At 41.9% G+C, this 27,449-nt stretch overlaps 1 protein-coding gene across 2 annotated transcripts; it reads left to right on the forward strand.

Moving 5' to 3' along the window:
* Nucleotides 1-320: 320 nt before the first annotated feature.
* Nucleotides 321-27,006, forward strand: LOC146632794 (zinc finger E-box-binding homeobox 2). 2 transcript variants are annotated; one of them, XM_085354698.1, is made up of 8 exons: nucleotides 321-378; nucleotides 20,336-20,620; nucleotides 21,969-22,178; nucleotides 22,867-23,063; nucleotides 23,277-23,388; nucleotides 23,664-25,183; nucleotides 25,612-25,795; nucleotides 26,366-27,006. In XM_085354698.1, exons 1-8 carry the CDS (start codon nucleotides 321-323, stop codon nucleotides 27,004-27,006), a joined length of 3,207 nt encoding a protein of 1,068 aa, XP_085210824.1. The 2 variants fall into 2 exon arrangements, with proteins under 2 accessions (XP_085210824.1, XP_085210825.1); XM_085354699.1 differs by having other exon boundaries at nucleotides 22,870-23,063.
* The last annotated feature ends 443 nt before the right edge of the window (nucleotides 27,007-27,449 follow it).

The raw sequence follows: 27,449 nt of genomic DNA on the forward strand, positions 1-27,449 counted from the left end.
TTCGAGATATGCTGTCAAAGTGTAACAGAGTCGGGTCTTTTGTTTTTTGTAACTGTCAGGCTGTATGAGCACTCGGACTGGGGAAGGTGTATGTTTACGATGCCAAGACTGACCTCAGGGCCAGCCTCTGCCGCTGACATCACTCCTTACGGCTCGTCGCCTTCGCTCGCGTGGGAGTCCCATCAAGGTCTGAGGCTCCCGCTGTGACCGAAGGCGATGCTTCTACACCATTCATTCTCAAGGCAGCCACTCAGGACACGCAGTCGCACCGCTCCCCAGACAACTTTTTATTTTTTCCTGAAAATAAACAAAGCCCAAAGATGACAGAAGAAAGTCGGGGAAAGCGTAGGAAACAAGCCAACCCCAGGAGAAACCGAGGTAAGAGGCGTGAAGACGAAAACTTTTTGAAAAAGTTGGTAATGATGTTGGCGTGTTGCTGCAGCGGGCAGGAGCCCTCACTGAGAACTGCGCTCGTTTCTTGTGTGATTTCCAGATGAAAACTACACTTTCTTTTAGCCCCCGTTTAGTGCTGTTCTGTATACTATAATTTCATGCTTCATACGCTTTTTTTTCCTTACATGTCTTGTGAAAGCCTTGCAGATTAATACACAGGGATGAACCGTCAGTTGCGGTCTGGACCACAGGGATTATTCTACCTGGGAATTCAAAACTTGTGGCTGCTCGCTTTTAAGGAAAACTTTTGGACTTTTCTTTACTGATTTAAAAAGAAAAAATCATTTCTAAATAAAAAGAAAAAGCACAAAGAACTATATACAGCCCAATAAACTGTAATGAAGTCGGATAGACTATTTAATTTATTTTCCTTACTAGGAAATCCTTGTTGTCAAACTACATCTTACAGTCCCCCTGTTATGTAGTGCAGTGCGCTTGGCTCGTACGCAACCTCTGACACGCAGTTTAGTTGCTTTTCACGCGGAAAGTTAACCTGCTCTGACACTGCAGCTTTCTAGGTTTCAGTTCCCTTATTTTTTACTGTTGGATTTTTTTTAGTTTGCAGCAACTTTTATGCAGTTCGATATTCTTTTGTCTGCTGGTTGTCAAAAATAGACTGTGCAGCATCTGGAGAAAAAGGAAAAGCTTTGAATTAGTGTCCTGCAACTAAAAAGGGTTTTATTTTAAAAAAAATAAAAAATAAAAGTACACATTAAAAAATATGTACATTAAAAAACAAAATTTCTAAATGTGATTCAAAGCAGAAATTCCTTGTGCACAACTCTTCAGCTCTGCTATGGTGCACAGTTAACATTTTTTATCTTTCTCTAATTCTTTTGTGATTATCCATCTTGATTATCAAGAATTAGCTGAAAGTGTCAGTTGACCTTGAGGCTTCAGATCTTGTCAGTCTCTCTGCATGCACTTCCCAAAACTGTTCTAAGAGGAACTTCAAGACTGCATGCTGTATTTAGAAAGTTTGTTAAGACGCTGCTCTGCATGCAGCAAGCAGCACATGTTTGTTTGTCGCTCTTCAGGTGTGTGTATCCTTGCTTCTGTTTGTGAGTTCTGATAGGCACACATTTAAAATAACAGTTGTTCTTCCAGCCTTCTAATAAGGACTGAAAATATATGTTGGAATCAAATCCTACTTCCCTAACCCCGGACTCTAAAATTATCCACAACATTGAACACTGAATGTTTCTCGAACCCTAAATTTAACTTGAAACCCCTTTCTAAATATATCAAATGGAAACCTTAGACTAAAACCTCTGAATTATGCTAATAATAATGGAGTATATGCTGCTGGCACTTCACTGCAGAAAAAGCCATTACTCTAAATGTAAATGAATCCCCAGGACAGAAAGAATTAAGTTGGGTTAGTTTGGGCTCTTTTTTTGTCATCTCAGAGCATATTTTGTCATTAAAAAGTGGCCAGGGCAAGGGCGCACACAAACACATGGATGGAGTTTCTTTTAAGAGCCATCGCAAACCATACACTGCTGTTGTTTGCCTCAGATCTGGCATGCAAGCGCGACAAAGCTAGCTGGTGTAAGGAGTTGGTTTGCTCGTTTATTAGTTTGGTTTAAGTGCTTCCTCATTTTATTCATAAAGGTGTGAATTCTAGCAAAGCGTCACCAGGGTGAGATCCTCTCTGACCGCTCAGCTTTAACGGGTACTCGTGTGTGCATGTGCACACACACACACACTCTCACCTTTGACTGTCACGATGCAGTTTGTCGACCGACTTCACTCTGTTTCACAGATCAACAGCATCACGCTACCGTGAAAGCTATCAGCTAAAAAGCACACTTACTGACAAGGACCTGTCACTTATCAGGCCACCAGAAAAAAACTGTCCAGTTTTTTCTTTTTCTTTTTAAATTCTTGCAGTGATCGTAGAGAAGAGATAAGCATCACCTGCTGTCAGTTTCCAGTAAAATTTATTAAGTAATAGGATCTGAAGAAATGAAGGCATGTTAAAAACGAACAGGAACTGAAAGGAAACTGATTATGAATTGATATTAAGCTTAGTCACATTAACTCATGTTGATGGATGTTTTCCGTGAAACATCTATTTTTAGGCTCTCTTTTGTAATTATTATCAGTGCTTAGTGCACCAAGCAGAGTACTTACACAAAGTATAAGCCACAAACACATCAGTGCATGCAAAGAGGTTTTTTTTGCGTGCAACATGCTTGCTGCATGTGCATCCTCATGTTAGAGTGCAGATGTGTGTATTAAAGCAGAATTTGGAATGTGCTGGGCTGGAGGCGGCTGTGCGAGGAGGGAGTTAAAGGTCCTTGATAAAACCAAATGAATTTGGCAGACCCGACTCATAAGACAGAGATCTGGGGATCTCTTCCAAACCAGAAGAAAGAGAAAAAGCACTAACTTTTCTTCCCTCTCCAAGGCGCCCATTGATTATGTCTCTGTCTACCCCAATAAAACCGTCAATGTTCAGCAATATCGAGCAATGTGAGGAAATTACAACTTTTCATTCCTGGCAGATTGGAAACAGTCCCGCGATCAAGACTGGAAACCTATACAGTTAAACCTGTATTTACTGATCTACCAGTTAGAGTGTGAGAATTAATTAGCCGAGAACACAGCCATCAGCTCAACATCAGGCCTCTGTACACAGCCAGTGACACAGATGCTGAAATTGTCGAAGAAGAAGAGTAGTGAAAGGGATCGAGACAGATTTGTGAGAAGTTATTTCAGTTTCTGTAAAACAGACGTAATGAAACAACTCCTCATATCTTATTTTCTCTTATTGCATTTGTTTGGCATAATTTATTCTAACTGTATCTGGGCTTTCCCCTGAGCCATTTCTTGCCAGAACAACATTGTCACATGTGATCAGACTGAATCTTTGCTTTCAGGACCGTGCACACCCTCACAAACATATCTAGTTCTGCTGCTTTGCACTTTATGTTTTGTTGGTTCATTAAAAACCTCACTCTGTCGTTGAGTGGATGTGCCTGTTTAAGAGAAAGCTTTCTCTCTCTCTCCCTTTCTCATTTTCTCCTTTTTTTCAAGTGCCAATATATTTAAACTCCTTTCCCCCCTTTCTTCTTTCTCCTTCATTGATTTCCAAACCCCAGTCTTTGTATGCAGCTGGGGCCCAGCTGTGTGTCTTTGACTGTGTATGTGTGCGCATACGTGTGTTTGTGTGGGTTTTTCTGGCACACCGCTGCCACAGTGAGCATAGCACACTGTACACAAAGGATTTGAGCAACAAAAAAAAAAAGAAAGAAAAAGGAGAGACTGGGGGGGTGGGGGGAAGCGTTGGAACGTTAAAGGCTGACGTGCTTGTACTGTACAGAGCGGAGGGGCTGGGCCTTTTGGACCGAGCCTACTTTAATGGCAGATGTATCGGCGCTCTGGGATGAGGGGTGGGGAGAGCGAGACAGCAATGAAGAGCTCAGGCACCACAGTTTATTACCAGGACTCTTCAAGGGGCTCAGCTCAGGCGTCAGAACCAGCGGGTGGGAGGGACAGAAGAAGACGAGAAGAGAGGAAGATGACAGAGGTGGGGAAATGATGGGGTTGACAGAGACGGTGAAAACAGCTCTTCGGTTATAAAAGATGAGATGTAGGGTTTGAGGGGTGTGTAGGGTAGAAACAGAGGAGTCACGATGGGCGATGGATCAAGGACAATCTAAGCGTTTCCTTGTTTGTTTCTCAAACGTTCCCACAGCTCCAAGTGTCACAGATTTCTCCCGTCCTTGCTCTGCGTGTTTGATACCCGATCTACACGGCAGAAATGGGGAATCCCTTGATTGAGTCCCTCTGGAATTTTTAAACATGCTCATTCAATTATTGCTCATTCTGATGTTTCCTACAAAGCCAAGCCGCCAAAACAGTCTCATGTCTTACTGTACGTTCATGCCGCACGACTGCCATAGCAGGGATCCTCTCCAGCAGCGATTACTTGGAAAATATTGCCACTGCAATGATTAATTAATGCAGTGCCGTGGTTTCTTCCAATTTTTTTCAGCTGTTACAAAAGCGTCCCTTTCAGGGTATGGCAACAAAAAGTATGCAATTAATTTGGAATCGCTGGGAGATGCTTGCAGTAATGAGGGTTTCATTCAAACTGCACCACTCTGATTCTTTTGTAGAAAAATTGCAACTCCGTTGTAGTTATGAAGAGGCCTCGGTAGACGGAAACTCGAGAAGTGAGTGTATGTCTGTGGATCACACGTTTCAACTGTAAGATAACACTGCTGGCCACAAAGCATATGAGGTGTGTATGCATGTGTGTGTGTTTGTGTGTGTTTGTGTGTGTATATATATATAGGTGACTGGGCATGTACTTATCACATATTTAACAACAACTGTATTTTCACATTGGAGATTCGAGAAAGTTTAACACACTGTATACCCTGATGCTGCAAATCGATTACCTTCAGTACATTTGCAGTCTTATTATTATGTTCTTTGACATTGCTTTGGCACTGCTCCTCAACATCAAGTCTATTTGTGGATCTTCTTTTACTGCAGGCAGCCTGCGTTTGTGTGTTTGATATGCTGCACATGTTTGACAGAAAAAAGAGGTTAAAACTATCCAGATAGGCAGGCTCTCTGCATACACTTTATAGATATGTGCTGTTTTTATCACACCTCAAATTAAATTTGGAAACCCTGCTTCAGCTGTCATGTATTACAAGGGCCAGATGGGTGGCAGAGAAAGAGAGAAGAGAGTCAGAAAAAGAGACAGGGAGAGAAATGAGAGCAGCCTGGCAGGCAGGAAGGCCCCCTCAGCTGGCTGAGAGCGTGCCAGTATATAAAGGAAGCAGGGCAGGAGATTGAATGAGGAATAGTTTGATATGAGGTCGAGAGATGGACAGTATTTGTGGGCTCTGCCTTGATCACCGCTAAGGCGAGGCCACATAACACCTCCCAAAAAACACTGTCTGTGGATTCATCAGTTTAACACTTTTTTCTTCTTTTTAATCGCTTTTCATCTGCTCTTGACAGAGTTTACTTTTTTTTGCAGGGGAGGAGGGGGGGGGGGGGGGGGGGGGGTAGGTTTTTAATGTATTTAAGATGAATATTAGTCAGTGCTTAACTCATTTCTGGTGACTAAAAATGTTGTTTCATTACCACAGTATTGCAATAGATAGGTTAACCCTTGTGTGGTGTTCGTATTTTTGTTACTCAGCCAGTGTTCATGGGTCTGGTGGACCCGCTAGAGTTTTGGCTTTCCAAATTAACACTATCAAACAATTTTATGTTAAATTACTCAACAGATGTTTACTTCATCCCAATTACAAGACATATGAACAGCAAACATGGTTAATTTTTTCCCTTTACCTTTGTTAGATCACATTTATGAATTAATGTGCTTCTCGTTTTTCTTTTATATAAAATGTTATAAATAAATCAGTTATAATCAAGTGGAGTGAGTGGAAAGACACAACACATTTACACGTGAAAAAATAATTAATTGTTTAATTTTTCTTTTGAAAAAAACTGAACACGGGTCTCACAGACCCGAACACCATACAAGGGTTAAACACGTGGTGCATGTGAACTGCAAGTAGAGAGTCTAAAGTACATAAAGATTGGTAAAAGGAATTAAAGGAGCTGTGGTTTACCATAGTGCTGTTTTGGTATTCCTTATGTGTTACTCAGAACTTTGTAGTTGTGTTTACCATGACCTGGGGGCAGTGTCAAAAATATGATGAGCTTGTTCATGCCATTGTTGATCTTTTAGCCTGGCTCCTGCCAACGGAAAACCAAGTGCAAAACAACAAAATCAATAACAAGGAAAACTTTCCTCTGCAGCTTGTCTTTGCCTCTCATCTGAGCTTTTTTTTAGCATTTTATTTTCTCCTTTTAAAAAAATTTCACTTCTTTATCGATCTGTTGTTACTCCGTCTGTATAAACTCTGCATTGGTTAAATTCCCAAAATTCTTCTCTATGAATAAAAACCATAAATCCAGCTTAATTATTTTTTTTTTAACTGTGTATGTAGCTTTAAAATGCTGCATTATTATGTGGTGTAAATGCTACAGTACTGTGCACTAGTCTTGCACCACTACACATTTATTTATCTTTTGCTAGAAAAATGCAAAATAAGTGCAGCAATTTATTGAAACATTAGCAAGCAAACATAAACAAAATACTATATATATCCATCCATCCATCCATCATCATCCGCTTTGTCCGGGGTCGGGTCGCGGGGGCAGCAGCCTAAGCAAAGAGGCCCAGACCTCCCTCTCCCCAGCCACCTCCTCCAGCTTGTCCGGGGGAATACCAAGGCGTTCCCAGGCCAGCCGAGAGATATAATCTCTCCAGCGTGTCCTGGGTCTGCCCCGGGGCCTCCTCCCGGTGGGACATGCCTGGAACACCTCACCCAGGAGGCGCCCAGGGGGCATCCTTGTCAGATGCCCGAACCACCTCAGCTGGCTCCTTTCGATGTGGAGCAGCAGCTGCTCTACTCTGAGCCCCTCCCAGATGGCCGAACTTCTCACCCTATCTCTAAGGGAGAGGCCAGCCACCCTTCGGAGGAAGCTCATTTCTGCCGCTTGTATCCGCGATCTCGTTCTTTCGGTCACTACCCACAGCTCATGGCCATAGGTGAGGGTAGGGACGTAGCTCGACCGGTAAATTGAGAGCTTCGCTTTTACACTCAGCTCCCTCTTCACCACGACGGACCGGTGCAACGTCCGCATTACTGCAGCTGCATATATATATATATATATATATATATATATATATATATATATATATATATATATATATATATATATATATATATATATATAGTTTGTAAAATCCTAACAAGCTTAAGTAGTCTTCAGGAAAAGGTCTCCGGGCATCTTGGAGTACATGCAAAGCTCTTCTTTGGAGGTTTCTTCCTTTTTGTTCTGATCTCTGTCAGGACCAAACTGTTTCCGGGCTCAGAGGAGGCCAGTCCATAACTGATAGTGTTGCATTGTGTGTTTTCGATCCAGGTATGCTTTTACTGCATTGTCAGTGTGTTTGGGTTTGTTGTAATGCTGAAAAATGTTTTTGCCAGCCAAGTGCTTTCCACATGGTATTGCACGGTGGAGCAAAATCTGACTAAATATTTCTGCATTTATCATTTATAATATAACCTCTATCCCCTACACCATGTATTGATAGTCATGTGCTTTTTGTGCTGAGGTGTTTTTTCTGTTATCAAACTGTTCTCCCACTAGGAGCTCAGTCTGAGTGGAGTTTTTTTCTCCTCCTCTTACCTCATGTTATGTATTTTCGTTGTTTTTTTCCTATCAGCCTACCTTTCTGACATGTCTCCCCAATGTGATGTTTGTGTAAAGTTGGTCAGAAGGTTCCTTTGTAAGTGTGCATGCGCCATTAGCGTGCTGCCTGCTGTAACCCTAATTTCCTTCGGGATTAATAAAGTATTCTGATTCTGATTCTGACCACTGACTGAAATCCAGACCTGAACCATGACAGAGCCTCCACCGTAGACAATCGCTGTTGTACTTCTGTCCTATTGTCACAGACTATCAGTCCAGTTCTTGCCTACCTCAGCCTTGTCTCCCTGTTTCCCTTTCTTAAGAATGCTCTTAGTCCACTTCTGACGAGGCTTCAGTGAACAGTTAATGCATACGTTTTGGTTTTTTTTGCTTGTTTTGTTCTTTTCCGGACTGTCACTTCTTCTTTTCTTCTTGTCCAGTTTCTGAAAAATGTGTTTTAGGACACACTGCACACCACGCCAAGATATGCAAAGTTTTCAGCTAATGGCTCTCTGGGAATCACCTCATTAGTGGAAAAAATATTATTCTTTCAGAATGTGTTACTTTTGGCCCTCTTTTGCCAATTCAGCTAAATAAATCAGAACAAATTACGTGCTTTTGTTACTAAAAACAAAGTGTCTAAAAATACAATTTGTAATTGTCTCTTTGCTAAGTTGTCTGTTATGTGTAAACATAACACTTCAGTTAGTGACCTTTGTTTTGCTTGAATGATTCATTAGCGGCCTAAAAAAGCATTCCTCTGAAAATGGTCAGGTGCAAGGACTTGAGTGAAACTGAGTAAAACAACACTGATAGACCCTCAGAAAGCCCAGTGTGTGGCTCTGTGTGGCTCCTTGGATGCAAAATGTAAGAAATGAGGGGTGGCTCAAGATTTTTGCACAGTACTGCACATGTTTGAAATACCCAGACTAGTGCTGTAACTAAGGAATACTTTATCATCGGTTAATCTGTGAGTTGTTGTTGTTTATTTTTTGTTCCACACTGCAGTACCTCTTCACAAAAGGGCCTTCTAACAAGCCAGGACTGACAACAAGAACGCATGGGAAAGTTCAACTCCCTCTCTCTGTACCTGTGATCACCTGGTACCACCTATATCTGCCCTGCACATCAATCTCTCTGGTGTACACACACACACACACACACAGTCACTTGGTAGGGAGTAAACATTCCTCACCTGTGGAATGAATGCCCACCTGTAACAGTCGAGGCTTTCGGTGTTTGAAACGCTGATATCAATCACACTCCCTTTAGCTCACTCTTTGGGTTTCTTTTGCGAGTGGAAGAAACCCTGAGCCTCTCCATCAGACACTTTAGAGATGGTGAATGCATTTCCTCTGCACAGCAAAAATTCATGTTATCAGTCAAGTGATTTTGCATACATAGGAGTAAACATGATAAGGTCGCAACTGGAAATCTTAGAAAAGTAATGAGATGCCCGTTCTTGCAAAGCCGTATGTTTTTTAAACGCCATGTTTTCGGACGTGGTCAGTCCAAAACACTCTGGTCAAACTTGCCTCACATGGAGCAAAGATGCATGCTAGAATTATACACTATGAGATCATGCGAACTAGGCTTAAGCTCAGGTATGATAAAGAACATGATCCATACACCGGACGTATTATGGGCTAGAAAGGAAGCAGTGCAGCGTGTATTGGTTCAATCTCTCATTTATCATCATGTAACAGTCTACTAGATAGTCTTATCTCATCCTTTTTTTTTTTTTTGCAGAATTTCTGGTGGTATGTGACAGGTTGCAAAATTGCCAAAACGGGGAAGGTTTTTAATCATAAGGGCCGGTTACTCATAAAAGAAAAATGGAAAGTCAAAGAGTTAAAAAAATATATATATATTTTAAAGTTGTACAAAATCAATTTCTTTTTCCTTTTTAGTTGCACAGTGAACTTTGGTACCTCAGGGAAGCAGCGTAGTTATGATTATAGAGTGCATGTGTGCAGCACTGCAGGAGGGATGCAAGGGGAAATAAGTCATAAGGCACCCTGGGAGCTTATCAGAGGGAGGTAACATCACTTAAATGATACAAGTAATCGGTAGGTGCGAATGTGTCCAGGCCTCATCCTGGGACGAGACTGAGATTTGAAAGCTTTACTTTTGTGAATTCATTAACTGTCAATCCACAGATTTTAAACTTTTACTGTCGTCCCTCATTCCCCTCAGTCGTTGGTTCTTTCTTCCTGCTCTTTATCATCCCCTCGGTTCTTCTGTATCGCTGTTACCACATATCTCACTTTCCCGTTTTTATCCATTTCTTTTCTTTATTTGATCCTCCTCTCTCCCTGTCGTCTGCTCCACCCAACCCGGGCTCCCCCAATGCTGTACGGTCGCCATCATGTCCCCCCCTCTCCGAGTACCTCCCCTGTCCCACTGACACCACACGCTGCTCCCATCCCCCGAAAACCACTTCAAACAGCCAGCGCCATCAAAGACCACAGTCAGTCAGCCAGGCAGTCAGCCAGGCAGCCAGTAAGGCAGCCAGTCAGCGAGCCTTCTGCTTTGACTTAAAATTACTGTCGTCCCAGTCGCAAGGCTGCTTTCCTCTTCTGATACACATCAAAGATCCTCTTAAACTCCCCAAGTTTGCTTTTTAAACGTTTTCCTTGTTGAGTCTTTTTTTATGCACATTATTTCACTCGTCGAGGTTTTACACTCTCTCTCTTCTTGCCTCTTTTTTCTAAAACGTGGGCCAGGTCAGTAATGACATGCACACACTTTCTTGTGTGGTTCTGCTGCCTTTGCATTTTTTCTCTGTGACTTTAATTAGTTTCTTTTTTAAGGAGTTGGTTTTCAGGCCTCTTCTGCGCAACAGCACACACACACACACACTCGCACATACGGCACGTATCAAGTGGCAAGCAACCAGTATTCGCATGTGTGTAAATTAATATGCAGTATGATTCATAAATCTTACTAATGAGAACTGCGTAACCACAGAACGACCAGTTTAATAGCGCGTGCTTTTCTTTTTTGTCTGCATCTATTGACGTGTGCGCGCTTCAAGGACAGAAAAAGTGACAAAAGAAAGCCGGTCAGGGCAGAGGGGGAGACGATTTTGTTCACGGGCGTGTGCAATTTAGAGAAAGGCCAAAAAATAAAGCAGAGCGGCACGTTTTTTTTTCTTTTTGCTATGATGACGTCACATTTTGTCACTTGATAGTTGATAGTTTGGTGTCATAATCGCTCATTTGGGGGATTTGTAATGCCAACATAGGCCAGAGGATGGCGCCACATTTGTATGTTAGGTATGTCTCATCAGCAGGCTGTCTGAACAGAAGAAAATGTATTATTACAAAGCTTGATTAAGACATGTTATTGGATATTATACTTTTTCTACTATTTTTCACTTTTGAATGTGAAGCTGATCAGTCCTTTTGTCAGCTATAGAAGCAGTTCAGTGTGTTTCTGCAGTGGCGAATACCACTGTGGGTTGTGTTCTGATCTTTCAGAACTTAATGGGGTGGGTTCCTCAGAAGTGTATTGTGTTTTAAATCTGCTTTAAGTGCTCAGATTAAGGAATTTTGATCTTTTCTTAATACTAAATCATGCAAAACACCTCTAACACATCTTATATACAGATGTTTTAAGTCAGTGGGATACCAGACATACTTGTTTCCCCCTCAAAACAAATCTCATGGAGTGAGTAACTCAACGTTGCTGCTTGAGTTGAACTAACCAAATCCCACATTGCATAACTGTTAAGCTCAAAGAGAAGTTTTATTTAGTGTTTATCCCTATTAAAAAACTTCAGAACCTTTGTATCCCCGTCAGGGAATGTTTTAATATTCAAAAGGAGCCACTATTGTGTGGTTTCTTGCGCCAACGTACAAAATAAAGAGCCACATCTGAAGTCTGGAACAGTCCCTGAGCATTTTCATGTGTCAGAAAAAAGAGGGAAAACAAATTTGGAGGGGGCAGACTGGGATATTTATAGAGTGGTGTGAGAGTCTTTGCAATGACAGGAGTCTAATGAAGCACAGTTTGGGTTTTGATTCACAATGTGGTGAGCGCGTGGGTCCCCCCGTGACCGTTTCTGCATTCCAGCACCGATCCCTCGGCACACGGAAACCGCGCCACAGGAGGAGGCGAAGGGCCAACTCGAAATAACGTGTTCCTCTAACCGAGCTAACCTTTCTCACCAGCTCCGTTCTGAGTTGCAGCAGATGCACACAGAGTGCGATGGCAGCAAAGCATAATTCATGCATACACAAACACGCTCTCGCACACAGCATGTATGCAGTTGTGAAGTCAACTTGTCACTAGCGGTGAGTCACTGACACACCAAGTGAGTCAAAAAGGGCAATTTAGCCTGACAAAGTTGGGAAGTCCAGAATGATGGTGGCAGTGTGTCACTTTCTAACTTTAGTAGGTCACTTTCTGATTGTCTCGTGTGGGCCTTATTATCATTTTGGAATCAAAACAATGAAAACGGACCTACAAAAGCTCAACTGGGGTCAATTGCTGTGAACAGTGAATACTGTGGACTTGAATATGTAAGTTACGTAAATGTGCAGTTTTGCCTTTTGCTCTAGTTCCTAATATATAGATAGATTTTTTTAAACTACTATTTAGTACATCTGACTCTTTCTCTTTACTGTGTGGCATGCAGCACTGCAAAAAGAGGGTCACTGATGCAGAAACCTCTTTTGCTTTGAAGGTAAAAGTCTGTGTCAGTCAAGGTAACATTGTTTTCTTTGATAAATGTCACTGCGGTGGTCGGGAGGACAGGTAAACACGGTGGCAAACATGCAGGCAGCAGCATACAGGAAACCTCCAAAGGAAGACGACAGACAACCACAAAGCCTTGTTGCACACCTCTTCATACCACACCTTGCCTCATTTTTGCAAAGAGGAAAACTGATTGCTACATTTTCGCATACATAATGCAAAAAACAATGTGATTCTGTTCGATGAACCGCAAAATTTGCTCAAGTCATTTTTAACTCGAGTTGCTTTAATAGTTTTCAGGGCCCATTTATTTGGCTTTTTATTTGCACGCAGAGGCTAAAATGTGAGGCAGAGGTGCTGCTCTTCCTCTTGTTCTTCTTCTACTTTTTTTCATTTACCTCCTGCTCTGTTGTTCCTTCAGCATTCGTGAAAACACACAAAGTGACTAACCCAGAATGGCAAGGTGCCGCTGCGGTGTGTTTCGGGTTATGCGTGCATTGTCTATAACTAAGTTAAAGCAGCATTCTTTATAAAGCGACGTTACCCATCTTAGAGGATAGAAATTGTTGTATTGAGACACTCAATGATTTATAACCCTTCTTCCTGAAACTTGTAAAGCTGTTAACTTTTAAGTTCTTGTTAAAGCAGCTGTCAACTCTGTGCTTAAAATCATATAAGATCATTATAGGTTACAAAAATATATCATGGAAGTCAACAGTTGACTCACCACAATCTAAGAATACATAGTTGGGTGGGACTGTACAAGTGGGGATGAGAGTGCCTGTCCCTCTTCACACTGTCTCTTGTAATGCACCTCCAAATTGAGTCACACTTTTCTCACCGCCTCGCCGGCGCAAGTGCACCTTTGCGGTGTGATTAGAATAGAAGTTATCTGGACGGCTTTCCTGTCACTGCTCATTCTGACTACTCCTCTTTCTTTTCGCCTTTGCGTTCTTGATGTCTGACTCTCTATCATGGCATCATCGTGCTGCAGCACCAAATCAGATGTGTTTTAACCTCTGTACACACAGTTAGGCTGCTATAGTCACCAGTCATTAATTCACACATTCTCCTCATTATTTAGAGCGTGCTGAAACTAAGCATAGATATCCGGGACGCATGACGAAGCGCGAAGGAGGCGATTAGACCGATCAGATGTAGAAAAGAGAAAGAAATGTGTTTTGGATTGACGACGAAAGCTATTGACAACAGCAGGCCATGAGGCCGACTACGTTACCGGCAAACTACAGTAATTTACAGTAAGCGCACAGTTCATTTTGCTCACTTGCCCTGGCGTACACTATTTTTGCTTGTTTGCTGTTGGTTTAATCTCTAAGCTGTTTGAACTCGCATCAGAGCAGGTTTCCATTAAGCACATGTGGTCTGTTTGGCGCAGTGATGTGTTATGTTGATAAAGTATAACAGATCAGTAATACTGATATCAATTGATTTTCAAATGCCTTGGCCTTCTCAAAGCAGCCATGAGAGCTGCGTACAGCTCGACAATGTGTGTTACAGTAGGCGTTTTTGGGGGCTGTACTTTGATTTGCCGAGCGTCCTCTGAAATTGAACCGAGAGCTCATATGTGAATAATGAAACTAACACCAGCGCAGTCACACTAAAAGCATAACTTGTTGACAAATCAACTTTGTTAGTATCACTAAATGGCTCAGTGCCTTTGAAGCTATAAAAATGCCAAAAGCGGTTCTATTTTTGTGTCACAAGGGCCCTAATTGAACCGGATCATTAAAAACCACGCTGAACAAAGGCAAAATAGTTTCAATACAGCATCTTTGTTGTCAATTTAAAGGTCGATGCTTGGTGTGCAAAATCGCAACGCTGTTCTGTTTTCTCGTCGCCTTGATCGGCTTTAAGGAAATTAGCTCTTAAGCTCATTGTTGTGTCTTTCAAAGGCAGATGTTGACCCTCGGCTGCAAATGCTGTGGTGGTGTTTCCTTTTTTCTTATTCTGAGAGGGTGGTGTCTCTTAATAAGTGGGACATCTAAAGCACAGAGCTGTGACTGTGCTGCTGTGGCATTGCATGGACTTCCACTTTTCTATCTCAGACTGCAGTTCAGATACTCTTTTAAGGTTTGCGCATACACACACACAAGCACACACACACACATTTATTGCTGCATTTGATGGTATTGCAGTTTTCTGACACAGTGAGCTGGTCTTGTTCCCCGTTTTGCCCGCAGCTTATGTTTGTAACTTAGTTTATGTGTGTCTGCAGAGGGAATTTCCCTCTGTAACGTGTTTTCACAGTTCAGCATCAGTTGGAGGATTTGTGTCAGGGACAGTTTGACACTGTTGCTTTCTGTCTCTTTCTCTCAATTTTCTTATCAACTCCTCACTCTTCTTTTCTTATTCTCTTATGTCTTCCTTTCAGAACAACCTCTTCTTTCTCTCTGTCTTGCCGTTAGTATAGTTTACGCTCTGCGCAGTAATCTTTCTCCTGCACTGGTGTCTGTGCAAGGCAAGTTGTCACCCCATTTCTCTAACACGCACCACAACGCTGTGTACCAAACACACTGCAAGAATGCAAAATCACATACTGCACCACACATCACATTTAAGCATCTCTTCCTCCACACTAATATGACCTTTACAATCCCTATCAGTGTGTCACACTTTCAGTCTTGTTCTCGCCAGAAGCCATTTGCAGACTTTTTTTTCCTGTGTGTATGTGTGTGTGTGTGTGTGTGCGTGCGCGTGCTTGTGTGGCTCGCTGCCAACCAGCAAAGATACGACTGCAATCAAGTTAAATTAAAAGTTGACTGTTAAACACAGACTTTCATATCAATGTGTTTGTGGTTATTTTCTCCATCATTAGACAAGAATGTTTGCACTTCCTTTTCACTGGCCACAGAAATGCAGTAAAAGTGCAGCAAAACATTACATTACCACCATTCCTACTGGTTAACATGCAATTTGGAGCATTTAATCTTCAATTTGCTGTCAGCCCTCATTATATTATCTGTAAAACATGTGGAAAATTTGAAATTAAGAGTTGCATACTAACATGAGAAAACTTCTCAGATGACAATTCACTTGAGCTCGCCTTTAAACTTGCATATTATTGCTATCCAGCATCTTAACAATCTGCAATATGGAAACATTGATTTCTCTTTTGCCAGCCATGAAATTTACTATCATAACAGAGGCATAAGACATGTCTGGCACATTGGGATCAGCATGGGTTTTTTTTCCACTCAGTGTTGTGAAGGTAAGTAACTAAAGCAGGCCAGGGTGCCACAATCAGTAGTCGCCCTTGCCCTGAGAGTCATAGAGAGAATGTGAATTGCTGCTTAGATGAAGATCAGATGGGAGGTGTTTGTTCTTGGTTGCGGTCCTCCCCTGACTCATTGTGCGAATGTCAGACAGCAGGTATGAATAGGAGAGCTGCCACAGTGAAATTTTTTTTAAAGCGCATATTAGATTTTTGCGATGTATTCTTAAACAGAGGTGATAGCTATCGACACCAGCGTGCTGTGCAGATGAACATGGACCTACCTCGCCTCTGAACTGCTCTCATAGGTACTGTAAAATGGCAATACAGACATCTTCCTGCTCTTGTTTCTCGTTTAGCATGTGGGCGTCCGTGACCCTCATGTGGTAATTTATTGAGTTCAAAATAGCAAGTGTTGTGTTTTCTTTTGACACCTGTGAACTCATCGCAAATTTACAATGATTGGAGAAGCATTATTTCACACACTGACCAAATCAATTTTTTAAAATAATACACAGAGTATATTTAGATATGCGTGTATATATATATATATATATATATATATTTAGTTAGTGTGTGTTACAGAAATGGCGGAGAGCTACGCTTTTAATTTTGTGTGTTCAGCCGTGTGAATGTTGATTCTGACAGTTTTACCACCTACATGTTGTACAGTAATGTACTGAAATGCATCAGATGTCATTTTAATGTGAGATTGGCACCATGGGACTGTGTCATGACTCATGTTACATTTACATGTGTTGTGTCAAATCATCATTTTTTTCTGATTATTGTAAAAATGTTTCCTTGATTTGTGATTTAGTATGAATCTTTCAAAAGTAATAAAGTAAAATAAATTCAAAGTTTGCAGCCAAAAATTAAATAAATGGAGTATTTTTCAAGATCTAAATTGAGCTCTTTAAAATTAATTTCTGATATTGACTTTTATTTTATATTTTTAAAACAAATTTTAATACCAGGCTTGTCGTGAGATATACACAGAATTTGATTTGTGAATATACCAAAAATGACAACACAACCTTTTTTCATACTCTGCGCATTTATATAAAATCCAGGCAAGAGCTTTTACACTCTTCAAAAGAAGTAACCATTTTCAGTTGGATGACAACCACCAACATGACTTAAATATTTCCCTAAAAGAAAGTTTTATTGAATTTTTGCTCCCACTGAGCAGTAAAAATCTACTGAATATCATTAACAATATTAAATAATTTTACTGTTTCTTTGAAGTATTAATTTTTAAATGTAGAAAATCAACATGGGAATGGGAACATTTGCATTGGGCGGTAAATTGGGCTTGGCCTTGTTTGTTGCCATTTAAAACCAGAAGAAACAAACAAGGTAATTTCAATTATTGCGTGTTTACCATTTAGCCACATAATTACTGAGCCAATACTAGATCACATGTGTGCGTCGTAAAATAAACTGCAGTTTAGCATGGTGTTGTACAGGAGATGCCCTCGGGCATATAAACAGTGCCGATTTAGGCCAGCACTGAGACTGTGTGCACTTCTCAGAGCTAACAGGATTTTTTTCTTTATGCCAGATTTTGTTGTTGTTGGAACTTTACTTTTGTAAAATCTTTGTTTGTGCTTATGAAGTGGTTCAGGCATTATCTCCCTTTTTCGTTGGGAACAACCAAATGATAAGTTTCACTTTTTAGGCTTAAGACGAATTTCAAGATGGACTGCACGTCGCGCGACAACCAGAACAGCAGTGTGTGTTCTGACTGGCGTGCCAGGATTTATAAAGAAAGACGTGTTTCTGGCAGTCAGGCCGCCAATCTTTCAGATGTTCTGTCACTGACATGCAGGGAAAGCAGCAGACAGATTAAAATAGCACTCCAGTGTGTGATCTGAAAACTGTTGTTGTCAAACGATCAGAATCAGTCCCCTGAAGACTGAATGATCGACAATGTCAAGCATGATGCAGCACAGTCTGGATATGAGTCACATTCTTCCCACGCACACTAAAGTTCCTGCACCATGGCTGTGTACTATTTTCTGCTGTGCTGTGCTGTGTGTTTTCTCATTTTACAAGTTACACTTTCTTATGATGCTCACAGGCTACGTGCATCCATCACTCTTACACTCCTCTGTACCTAGTGTCTACTTAGCAGGCAATGCAGGCACTCTCACGCTCTTCAAATATCTCACTGTCCTGTTCCAACAAAAAAATATTTGAAGGATGCGGTTGCCATCCAAATAAATAAATCAACAGGCCAGATAATGAAAACCATCCAGCTCGGTGTGCTTTAATGACAGCACATGTAGACTCAGTGTCACTCACTGTTATGAGAGAGAAAATTAGAGCCAATTTGATGCTAATCCAGACCAGATTTTCCTCATTTTTGTCCCAGCGGTACGTCCTATCATCCCCGAGTCTCCTGCAGGCCCGATGGGCCGCCTTTAACCGCATCGCATATCTTCATAGGTGCCTGCTACGGTAAAGCACGTTTAATGACCGGTTTTGTTCCCCCCATAAAAGCAAGTCATTGCTTTCCACCTTTGTGGAGCAGCAATGCTTGAAGCATGCATTGGTTGACTCGCCTCAGATGAACCAGAATTTCGCTTGACTGCGCTCAGTGCCCTGGTGCAGTGAAGTTGGGGCAGATCACACAACCTGCTGATACAAACAGATACACATGTAGGTGTTCCACTTTGAGATTAGCCAGCATTAATCAAAGGAATATGTGTAAAGTATGCGTTAGGTGTTTGTGACTGTGGGCTGCCCCCTTCTGTAGTACTGAACCCCCTCATGCGCTTTCAGTATTACGGTGAGTGAGTGTGTGTGTGTGTTATCTGCGTGTGTTTGTTTCTTCTAGCTGTAAAGTTGATGAGTTAGGTTTTTCTAAAATGTCTCCCGTAGTCATTGTTTAGTCACTGGCTTGTGTCACTGCGAGCTGTGGGCTGTAGCTTGATGTGCAGATGAGTTGAAAGCAAAGCACTCATAAATTATTGTGTCCATCAGCCAGTGTGAGTGTTGTTGGAGCAGCTCAAACAAAAAATCTTTCAAGAGTGACTGAGCGTTGTTTTGACAGTTTAATGAATAAACTTTGTTGGTGTTTCATGAAATTTAATGAGCTGTGAAACCTTATTTTCTTTCTGATCTTATTAACATAAGGCACTCCTATAATAATAAAGAGAAAAGTTAGAGCATGGCTGAAATGCTGCAAATCAGAATCCTTATTTTTAACCTCCTAGGACCTGCCGTCCACATATGTGGACATCACATTTTGGGTTATTTAGACCAAAATACTCAATTTTGCTCTACATGCGCCTGATATCCACTTACAAGGACATTATACTGCTACTGTTCTATCAAAATTTTAAATGAATATCCTCATATGTGGCTCTTATTTTTCTTAAAAACAAAAGTAAGGTAAAAAAAAAATCTGGTAATTCTTTGTTTTTACATTCATCGGGCCCCAATGTGCCCAAATATCAAAGAGAAATTAAAAATGCATGTCGTGGAAGAGTTCGGGTCTTAGGAGGTTAAAGATGGAGCCCTCTGTGTGCCGGCACGGCCTTCGCGCACCCTTCGACAACGGTTTGGCTTTGTCGTACAGGGTCGTTACTCGGTTGTGATTAGATATTGCTAATCAGAGAGGAAAAAACAGAGCGTCCTCAAAAAAGCCTTGGAAATAAGAGCCTACATATGAAATCCAAGGCATGTGTTTGTGATTGTCATTTATTGTCTTTGCCATGGGAAAAAGTAATGCGCCTTTCCATTCTGGGCACATAGGGCATATTTTTAAATTACGATATGTTATGTGTCTTTTTTTCTGACTGCTCCATTACATTCCTGCTGCATAGTCACACAACGCACCATCAAGTGATTGAAAAATGAATTTAGACATAAAATAACCACAAAAAAGTAATTTTATATTGAAATAGTTCCCAATGACAGAAAGATGGAATAATTAAATAAACTCATTCAAAATGCTATGTTTGATCGTGGCCTTAATTTAATACATTTGTATATTATATGTCTTTTCTAAGGGTACGGTAACACGTCTTTTTTTCATTTATTTTCAAAATGAAAGCCACACTTTGTTCTCAGTTGCGTCAGACTCAAACGATCTTTTTTGGAGACTGACCAGAAATTACTTATATTGATCATAAACCGCACATCGAACCACAAAAAGCCAAACGAAGCGTCTCATAACGAGAAACAACTGAACGACTTAAAAAGGACAAGAGTGTCATTCATCTTACTTTCCGAGAAACAATGCAAACAAACAAACAACCGGCAAAACTACAATAAATAACAACAGCATTTTGTGTTTGCCCCCCTTTGGACTGTTAAAATTTGCAAAACATTTTTGAATTTTTGCTTGTGTTTCTCTTCCCTGTTTGGTTTCAGTTCCTCACATATTTTTATTTAATCGCGGAGCATTGTCTCTGGTCTTCATTAGTAATAATCTGTAGCTCACCCCGCTGAATGCCATCTGAAATGATAAGAAACACATGTTGCTGCATTTTGAGTGATGGTTAAAAAAATTCCGTTTATTGATTTGGACGGCACAAAAATAGTAAGTGGTGTCTCAATAAATATACGTGCGCAGAGTATTTCTGTTTAAACTGAAATTTCAGCGCGCCATTTCAGAATTAATGAGCACACTGATGGTTTGCCGCATTGAAAAATGAAGTCCTGTGTCCCAACTGAGAGTTTTGTCTCATCTTTTTGCAGTTGATGCCGACCAAGTGAGTTTACTGGGATCTGAGGGGGAGGATGAGGTGGGTTTGTGGAGCTTGGAGCCCCAGGACTGCCAGGAGAGCCTGGATAAGACGAGCCTGACGCCCAGCGAGGGGACAGAGGAGCCCGGCAGCCCTGCTCAGTCCACCCGGCTGCACAGCCTCAGCCCCGGCAGCAGGAACTGCTGGGGCCAGGTGGAGTCAGAGACCAAGGCCACAGAGGACGCATCCTTCATGTCCACTGAAAGGGAGGGAGACCAGGACCCGCTGAGGATGTACTGTAAGTTATAAGCTTACATAATAGCTGCACCTCATTTGCCATTCTAAATTAATTCCATATTTTCTGAGCTTTAAAATATTGCTGCTTGTGCTTCCACAGAATTAAGCCCAGGCTAACACAGCAAATCAGTTATGCTTGCAAAATGTACATATACTGTATATGTATGAAACAACTGAAGCTGCTGCTGCTGCTACTGCTGCTGCTGCTGGGGTGTTTAACACTACTGTATGTGTAAACAAGTTTGTGTGTTTTTCTGATGCAACACCACCAGTCTCATGATGCTTCTCAGAGCCCTCTAGATACACCTTCATATCAGCTCCTCGTGAAACCATGCCTTCCCTACAAGCTGTTCCTTTTTTTCACTCTTCTCTTTGAAAAGGCAGCCTTCTGAAAGCATGACAAAAGAACTCATCCCACACAATGTCACAATATTTCCATGCATCAAAGAGGTGACGTTACGGTACTGAAATCAGAACTGCGCGACGTGAGGCTTTCCCTTTTATTTAGGAGAGATCAAAGGCTCACGCGGCTTGCCTACTAACAATCACTTAGCTCCCTCGCCTCGTGTGATTTGGCCTTGCCTGATGAAGGCGAAGCAGAGTTTTTACAACGCTCAACCGCACAGGCTCTTCCCTTCACCACATTAAAAAACAGCTCAAAATATGCCAACATCTGCAAACATTTGAAAAATCTTTCTCAAAGTCGCTTTTAAGCCGAGCTGATTGGCTGGAGTTGTGATAGGAGGCGCCGTCTCTTCTTCGCGTACATCTGTGGCTTTTTCTCTCTGCCTGTCACTCTGCTCAAGGGCACGAATCACAAAGAATTTTTAAATCTAGCTTCATATCTGGCCAAATAGTTCCCTAAATTCATTGTTTCATCTGTCAGTCTTCACATAAACAGTTTAGTCCCCTTAGATTCAGTTGCACAGTGAAAGTTGGCAACTGACGTTCAGTCTGCGCGCACATGCTGCTTCACTGACAACACACGCACACTCAGAGAGAAAGCACCGACACCGGCTTTTGGATAACCCAGGAACAGTAATGTATCAATATGTATCTTCAAAGGAATCACACGGGGGTCTTTTTGTTGTACACCGTCTTTTTTTTTTTTTTAATAAACAGCTGCCTCTTCTGGTGCTTTAAAAAAAAATTAATTCTACTTTAGGTAATTAACTGAATGAAAAACAAACCTTGTACCGATGCTGGTGTTCTTCTGTTAAAATAGCCAATAAAGCAGAAACACATCTCAACAGATTAATCAAGTCCTAACCTTCAGTTAAAAATGCATGCGTATAAATTCATAGTTACTTATATTTTTCTATATCCAATGCTTATCACTTTCCCTGCAGGTAAGAGTTCAGACTCCCAGAATGCCTTGGAGGACCTGTCCCAGTATGAAATCCTGGCTCAGTTGAGGAAGGCCTCTACCTCAGCTAGTTTCTTAGATCACCTGAACCATAATGGCACGGCAGCTGTGTACCGCCCGAGCAGAGGGCACGATGACCTGCCTCCTGCTATCTGGTCGCCAGGTGCTCAGCACTGCTCACCTGAGGGACCAGGTAGGCCAAAGCGCCACAGCTGCAATCATACTCAACAAGAACCTAATCAATTATTAATTTATGCTAACTTTTTCCTCTCGAGGCTGCCGGTTACCACCACGCTTACAGCAAATCGCAGTGATAACATATATCAGATCATATATGCTAATGTAATTCTCAGAAACGAAAAAGCAAAGTAATGGCTTTTTATATATCTGCTAGTTTGAGGTTAAAGGTTAGCGAAGTGAGAGTGTAATTTACATAGTTCAGGTTAGGTCATTTGTACATGCACAGCTCTGTGTACTTGCTTTTGAATATGTAATAATAAATAAATATAACACTAAATCTCACAAACTTTTATTCTGTAGAAGTGGCAACTGTAGAGTATTTTAAAGCACGCATCTAAGCCCACTGTCTAATTGTCCTTATAAAAATTGTATTTTTGTTTTTATTTGTTCTTATTTTATTCAGATGATTATTATTTTTATTTATTTGGGTCACTTTGCTTGTACTAAGTAGAGTACGAGTGGTGGCTTATATGGCCTCCGATATACTGACAGCTGCTTTTCTATTTAAGATGCATCCTATGGAAGTTCAATCTTGAGAGTATATATATTGTGGCTTCTAAAATAGATGGGTATATTAAATGAAACTATATAAAACTTCAGCTGATCTATCAAAAGAAACAATGTCACCTTTTTCTTGTCAGCAGATGTAGGCAGGGCCCAGCAGGCCTGCCCATTTTGCAGCAGGGTATATCCTCGAGGAGCTTCTTTGAGGGACCATGTCAAGTACTGTCCAGACAGGGAGGGGGGGCACATGGTCTGCCCGCTCTGTGGATACACTGCCACCCTTAGGCTGGAGATGGAGCGGCACCTAGCACTTCACAACCCAGTGCAGGACAAAGTGAGCAGACACAAAAAGAAACTCAAAGCTAAATTTCTTTCAAAATCGCAACGACTTATTCAAAAATGATTTATTAACATTTATGTAGCGTTATAAGGTGATTATTTGCAACTGTGTATCCACAGAAGTGGCAACCTTACGTCTTCACATCCTAAAAAAAGCCGAGTATCTGTGCTGTAGTTTAAAACTGATTACAATGTTCTGTCGCCCTAGAGTGCCATGGCATTGGACCAAGGCATGGAGACCAGGAAGTTCAAATGTCTGCAGTGTGGGAAAGCATTCAAGTACAAACACCACCTCAAAGAGCATCTCCGCATCCACAGCGGTGAGACAAAATAACATCAAAACAGTTGTACTCACCCATCAATTTGCTATTGTTTCCACTCTATCACTAACCCTTACTTATTTTGCAAGTTATATGGTATAAAATTATACCCAAATTGATGTGTTGACAGGAAACGAGTATAATTCATCACAGGACAAGAGACTTGTGAAAAATGTGAAAAGATCACACCCACGCAGAAAGGTTTTTTTTTTTTTCTTCAATTTGCTCTGTGGCATCCTGACTCTAATGCCTCCACTTTGTGTCTCATCTTGTAGGAGAGAAACCTTACGAGTGCTCCAACTGCAAAAAACGCTTCTCTCACTCTGGCTCCTACAGCTCCCATTTAAGCAGTAAAAAGTGCCTTAGTGGTGGCGGGCATGGAGGAGGAAACCCAGGAGGAGCCAGCGGGGTGTTTAATGGACACAGCCAAAGCTCCTACCCCCACTCATTTCCAACATCTCCCTCTGCTGGTGGGGGTAGAAGTAGTAATGAAAAGGGCTCGGTGCTAGTTTTGCAGAACCAAGATAATACCAGGCCTCTGGGTCAAGTACCGGTGGATCCCCTTCAGCTTTCACTGCAGGATCTCAATCAAAGCACCGCAAGCTTGTCCAGTGCGTCAGACCTGGCGAGGATTTGGGACCCATCAGAGCTTTCTTTGAGGGCCAGTATGCTCAAAGGGACCAGTCTACTGCCTTATCTCCACTCCGGGGGGACCAAATTTGAGCATATGCTGCAGGAGATGTTTCAACGAGACGTAAAAAAAGATGAAGATCTTGTCAGAGAAGGAGGAGATGAAGAGGAAAGAAGAGCACATCAAAACGGAGGATCGCATGAGAGAAAGGTTTCACCTGACAGGAGAAGAGACACGCTATCGGTCGAACCAGAGAGGGGTGTTCTTGGGATAATGTGTCGTTGGTGCTCGCAGCATTTCTCCAGTGTGGCTGCACTTCTGCATCATGAGCGCCACCTCTGTCAGCTCAACAGAGAAGCAGCGGAGGTACCCGAGGGTTTTCGCAGTAAAGCCCCGTCATCACCGTCTATATTCTTTCCAAGATCTGTCCTCCAACCAGAAAACAGCAAATTAAGTGTAGTGACAAATGGTCTTTCTGGAAATAAGTCGCCATCGCAGAAGCACAACTGGCACGCCGTACCACAACACCTTTTGGTTGCAATGCACTCGCCCCCACAGCTCCACCATAACGCCCTGTCTTCGCGATTGCACTGGCCGAGCCAGGAAAAGGGCAGCCCAAGTGAGCTGACACACCGTTCCCCAGAGGTGTCATCACCTCGAGGCAGGAAACGAGCTCTGTCCTCGGGATTCACTTCTCCGGTTTGCCTTGACCTCACAAGTTGTTCTCCTGAACTGTCCTCACCCCAGAAAGAAACCAGCAACCCCTGGTCTGCACAGAACGAACCTCTGGACCTCTCCCTGCCCAAGCAGCTTTCTGACCAGAGCAGTAGGAACAAAACTGTTAATGGCAGCTCAGGCAGAGGAGAGAGGAGGGAGCTCGGGACCCAGCAGCTTGGTAGACCAAGTCCGACTTCACACCTCCCCCTGCATTCGCATCCGGTCTTCAGTGTGGCCGGAGCTCCTGTGTTTCCAGGTTCCTTGTACAATGGGTTTCCAATGTTCAGCCAGGCTGGTGTGGGGCTTTCAGGGCATGAAGGCATCACATCAATTCCATTCAACCAGACGGCCAACACTCCGGGGTTTCTCTCTCCTTTAGCCTACATGATGGAGGCAGATGCAGAGGCTACACTGAAAAAGATTTATCAGGAGAGACAAGGTTTAATGGTGAGCCCAGCGTTTGTGGGGTGTGTAACGTATACTTGTGGAAGATGTTATATAAATAACAAAAACGAAACATGAGCAATACTTAGATGATCTCATGTTATAAAACGCTGAATTGGCGGTCAGATCAGCAACAGTTGAGCAGATATTAAACTCCTACTACATTCATGAATCACACTACATATGTCTTTGAACTCAGGGTTTATTTTTGTGTCAAGCACACACCTGTAAAGTTTTTGACTCCATCTGGTATGATTGTTACACTATAGTGTACGCGAAGCATTTCCACAGAAAAACAGACACACAAACATCCGTCTCAAAAATGCCTTTGTGGTTGTGACTACCGCTGTATCTTGGGGAGATGAAAAAAATTACCAAGTGAACTTTCCCCAGTAGTACATATATGCATAACTGCTATCATTTTCCTGCAGGGCGAGGCATTAAACCGTGGTGCTCTGGACTATCTCTCACTCATCGACGAAGGGTTCGATGGAGAAGGAGGGCCGGGAAGAAAGAGACTGAAGAAGACAGACGAGGGGCTTTACGCTTGTGATATTTGTGAAAAAACTTTCCAAAAGAGCAGCTCATTGCTTCGCCACAAATATGAGCACACAGGTCTGTGACTCACGCATGGCCTGCTCTTGTTATGTGATATTTCCTGTAATATATACGTACCGCTTATTGGTGCTATCTCTTAAAAAAAAATTCAAAAAAATAGTCTGAAATTATTCAAAAGATGCTTATTAGCTTTCTGGCTGACGTTTAACACAACTCTCATGTCTTTAAGGTGCATATGGGGCTAAGGCCAACAGCTGTTGACATGATAGAAATGGTGCAGTGGCACAGCTAACATGACTGTCCAGAAACCTGCTAATACCTCTAAATTTCACAAATTGAAACGTTTGAATCTCAGGAAGAAGCATTGTGGTTTTTTTAGGGTTATGTGTCAGACTATTTCTCACAGGAAAGAAAAAACATAGCATGTAGAGCGATAAATCAGAAATTGTTACCTTTACACAGAGCCAGGCAAACAGTTTTCCTGTTTCCAGTCTTGATGCAAATGTACACAACTGCTTCTCTAGCTTTACATAGCTTTCTTAGTTCTTCATCACAAACGTCAACTGTTTTTTACACTTATGTCAGACACAAACTCAGTAATAGAAACGGTTTGTGTGTTCATTGCAGGCAAACGTCCTCACGAGTGTAAGATCTGCAACAAGGCCTTCAAGCATAAGCACCATCTGATTGAACACAGCCGACTGCACTCCGGAGAGAAACCCTACCAATGTGACAAGTGTGGCAAACGCTTCTCCCACTCTGGCTCTTACTCCCAGCACATGAACCACCGTTACGCATACTGCAGCAAAGACCAGGATCCAGACCAAGACCAAGATGACATGCCTCTCACACCGGGAGCGGGCAACAGTCTTGTGGGACGCCTCTCTGAAGACGCCCCTCTGTCACTGGATGAAACCCAAACTCCACACTCTTTTCTCAGTGATTCCAGTCTGGATGGAGCGCTGGATGCTCTCAAAGAGGAGGAGGAGGAGGAGGAAGAAGGGGAAGAAAGAGTTTGCGATGACCGTAAAGAAGAGGCAGATGTGAATTTGCCAGACCCAGCAGAGGAGCTGGGAGGTAACCCCATACAAGAATCACCTGCAGGTGAGAATGGAGTTCAGAGTGAGAGAAATAGATATGACATGCAAGATCATATTGACAATACAGAGAGCCAAACTTGGGACAGAGACACCGAGGACCGGAATGGAGACTTGGACAAATGTGAACTGAGTTTGGATTTAACAGAGTTACCCAGAATTAAAACTTAAGGTGACTTTAACCAGCCATTAAAACCCATTTACTATTAAGACTTGTTTTTTTTCTTACGTATGTAATAAAGACTGATTTTTGTTATTTACTTATCTTACAAAATGCACAGAACTGTCAAAGGATGTATGGCCTTATAGAGGACAAAGCCATCAATCAAATGTATGTGAGAATACGAGTTTCAAAGCGTTATCCTGTAAAATAGACTTGATGTATCTATAATATTTGCCTTTTTTCCTTTTTGTTGTCTTTCAGAACCTCTAAAAAAATGGGTTGACTAGTCTGAGGTCATGTCACATATCCAGATATGATGTTGTCTATTTTACATGCTTGCTGCTGCTGACTGTTGCACAACAAAAACAAAAAAAAAAAAAGCATTTGTTTGTCCTTCTAAATCCAGGATTCAGCTGACTTTTTTTTGTACTTTATTTGTTTGCGTGTAGAT

Source organism: Diplotaxodon limnothrissa, linkage group LG5 (genome assembly GCF_057381915.1).
Source record: "Diplotaxodon limnothrissa isolate DT_005_m linkage group LG5, D_limnothrissa_male_GT1.1, whole genome shotgun sequence".
NCBI lineage: Eukaryota > Metazoa > Chordata > Actinopteri > Cichliformes > Cichlidae > Diplotaxodon > Diplotaxodon limnothrissa.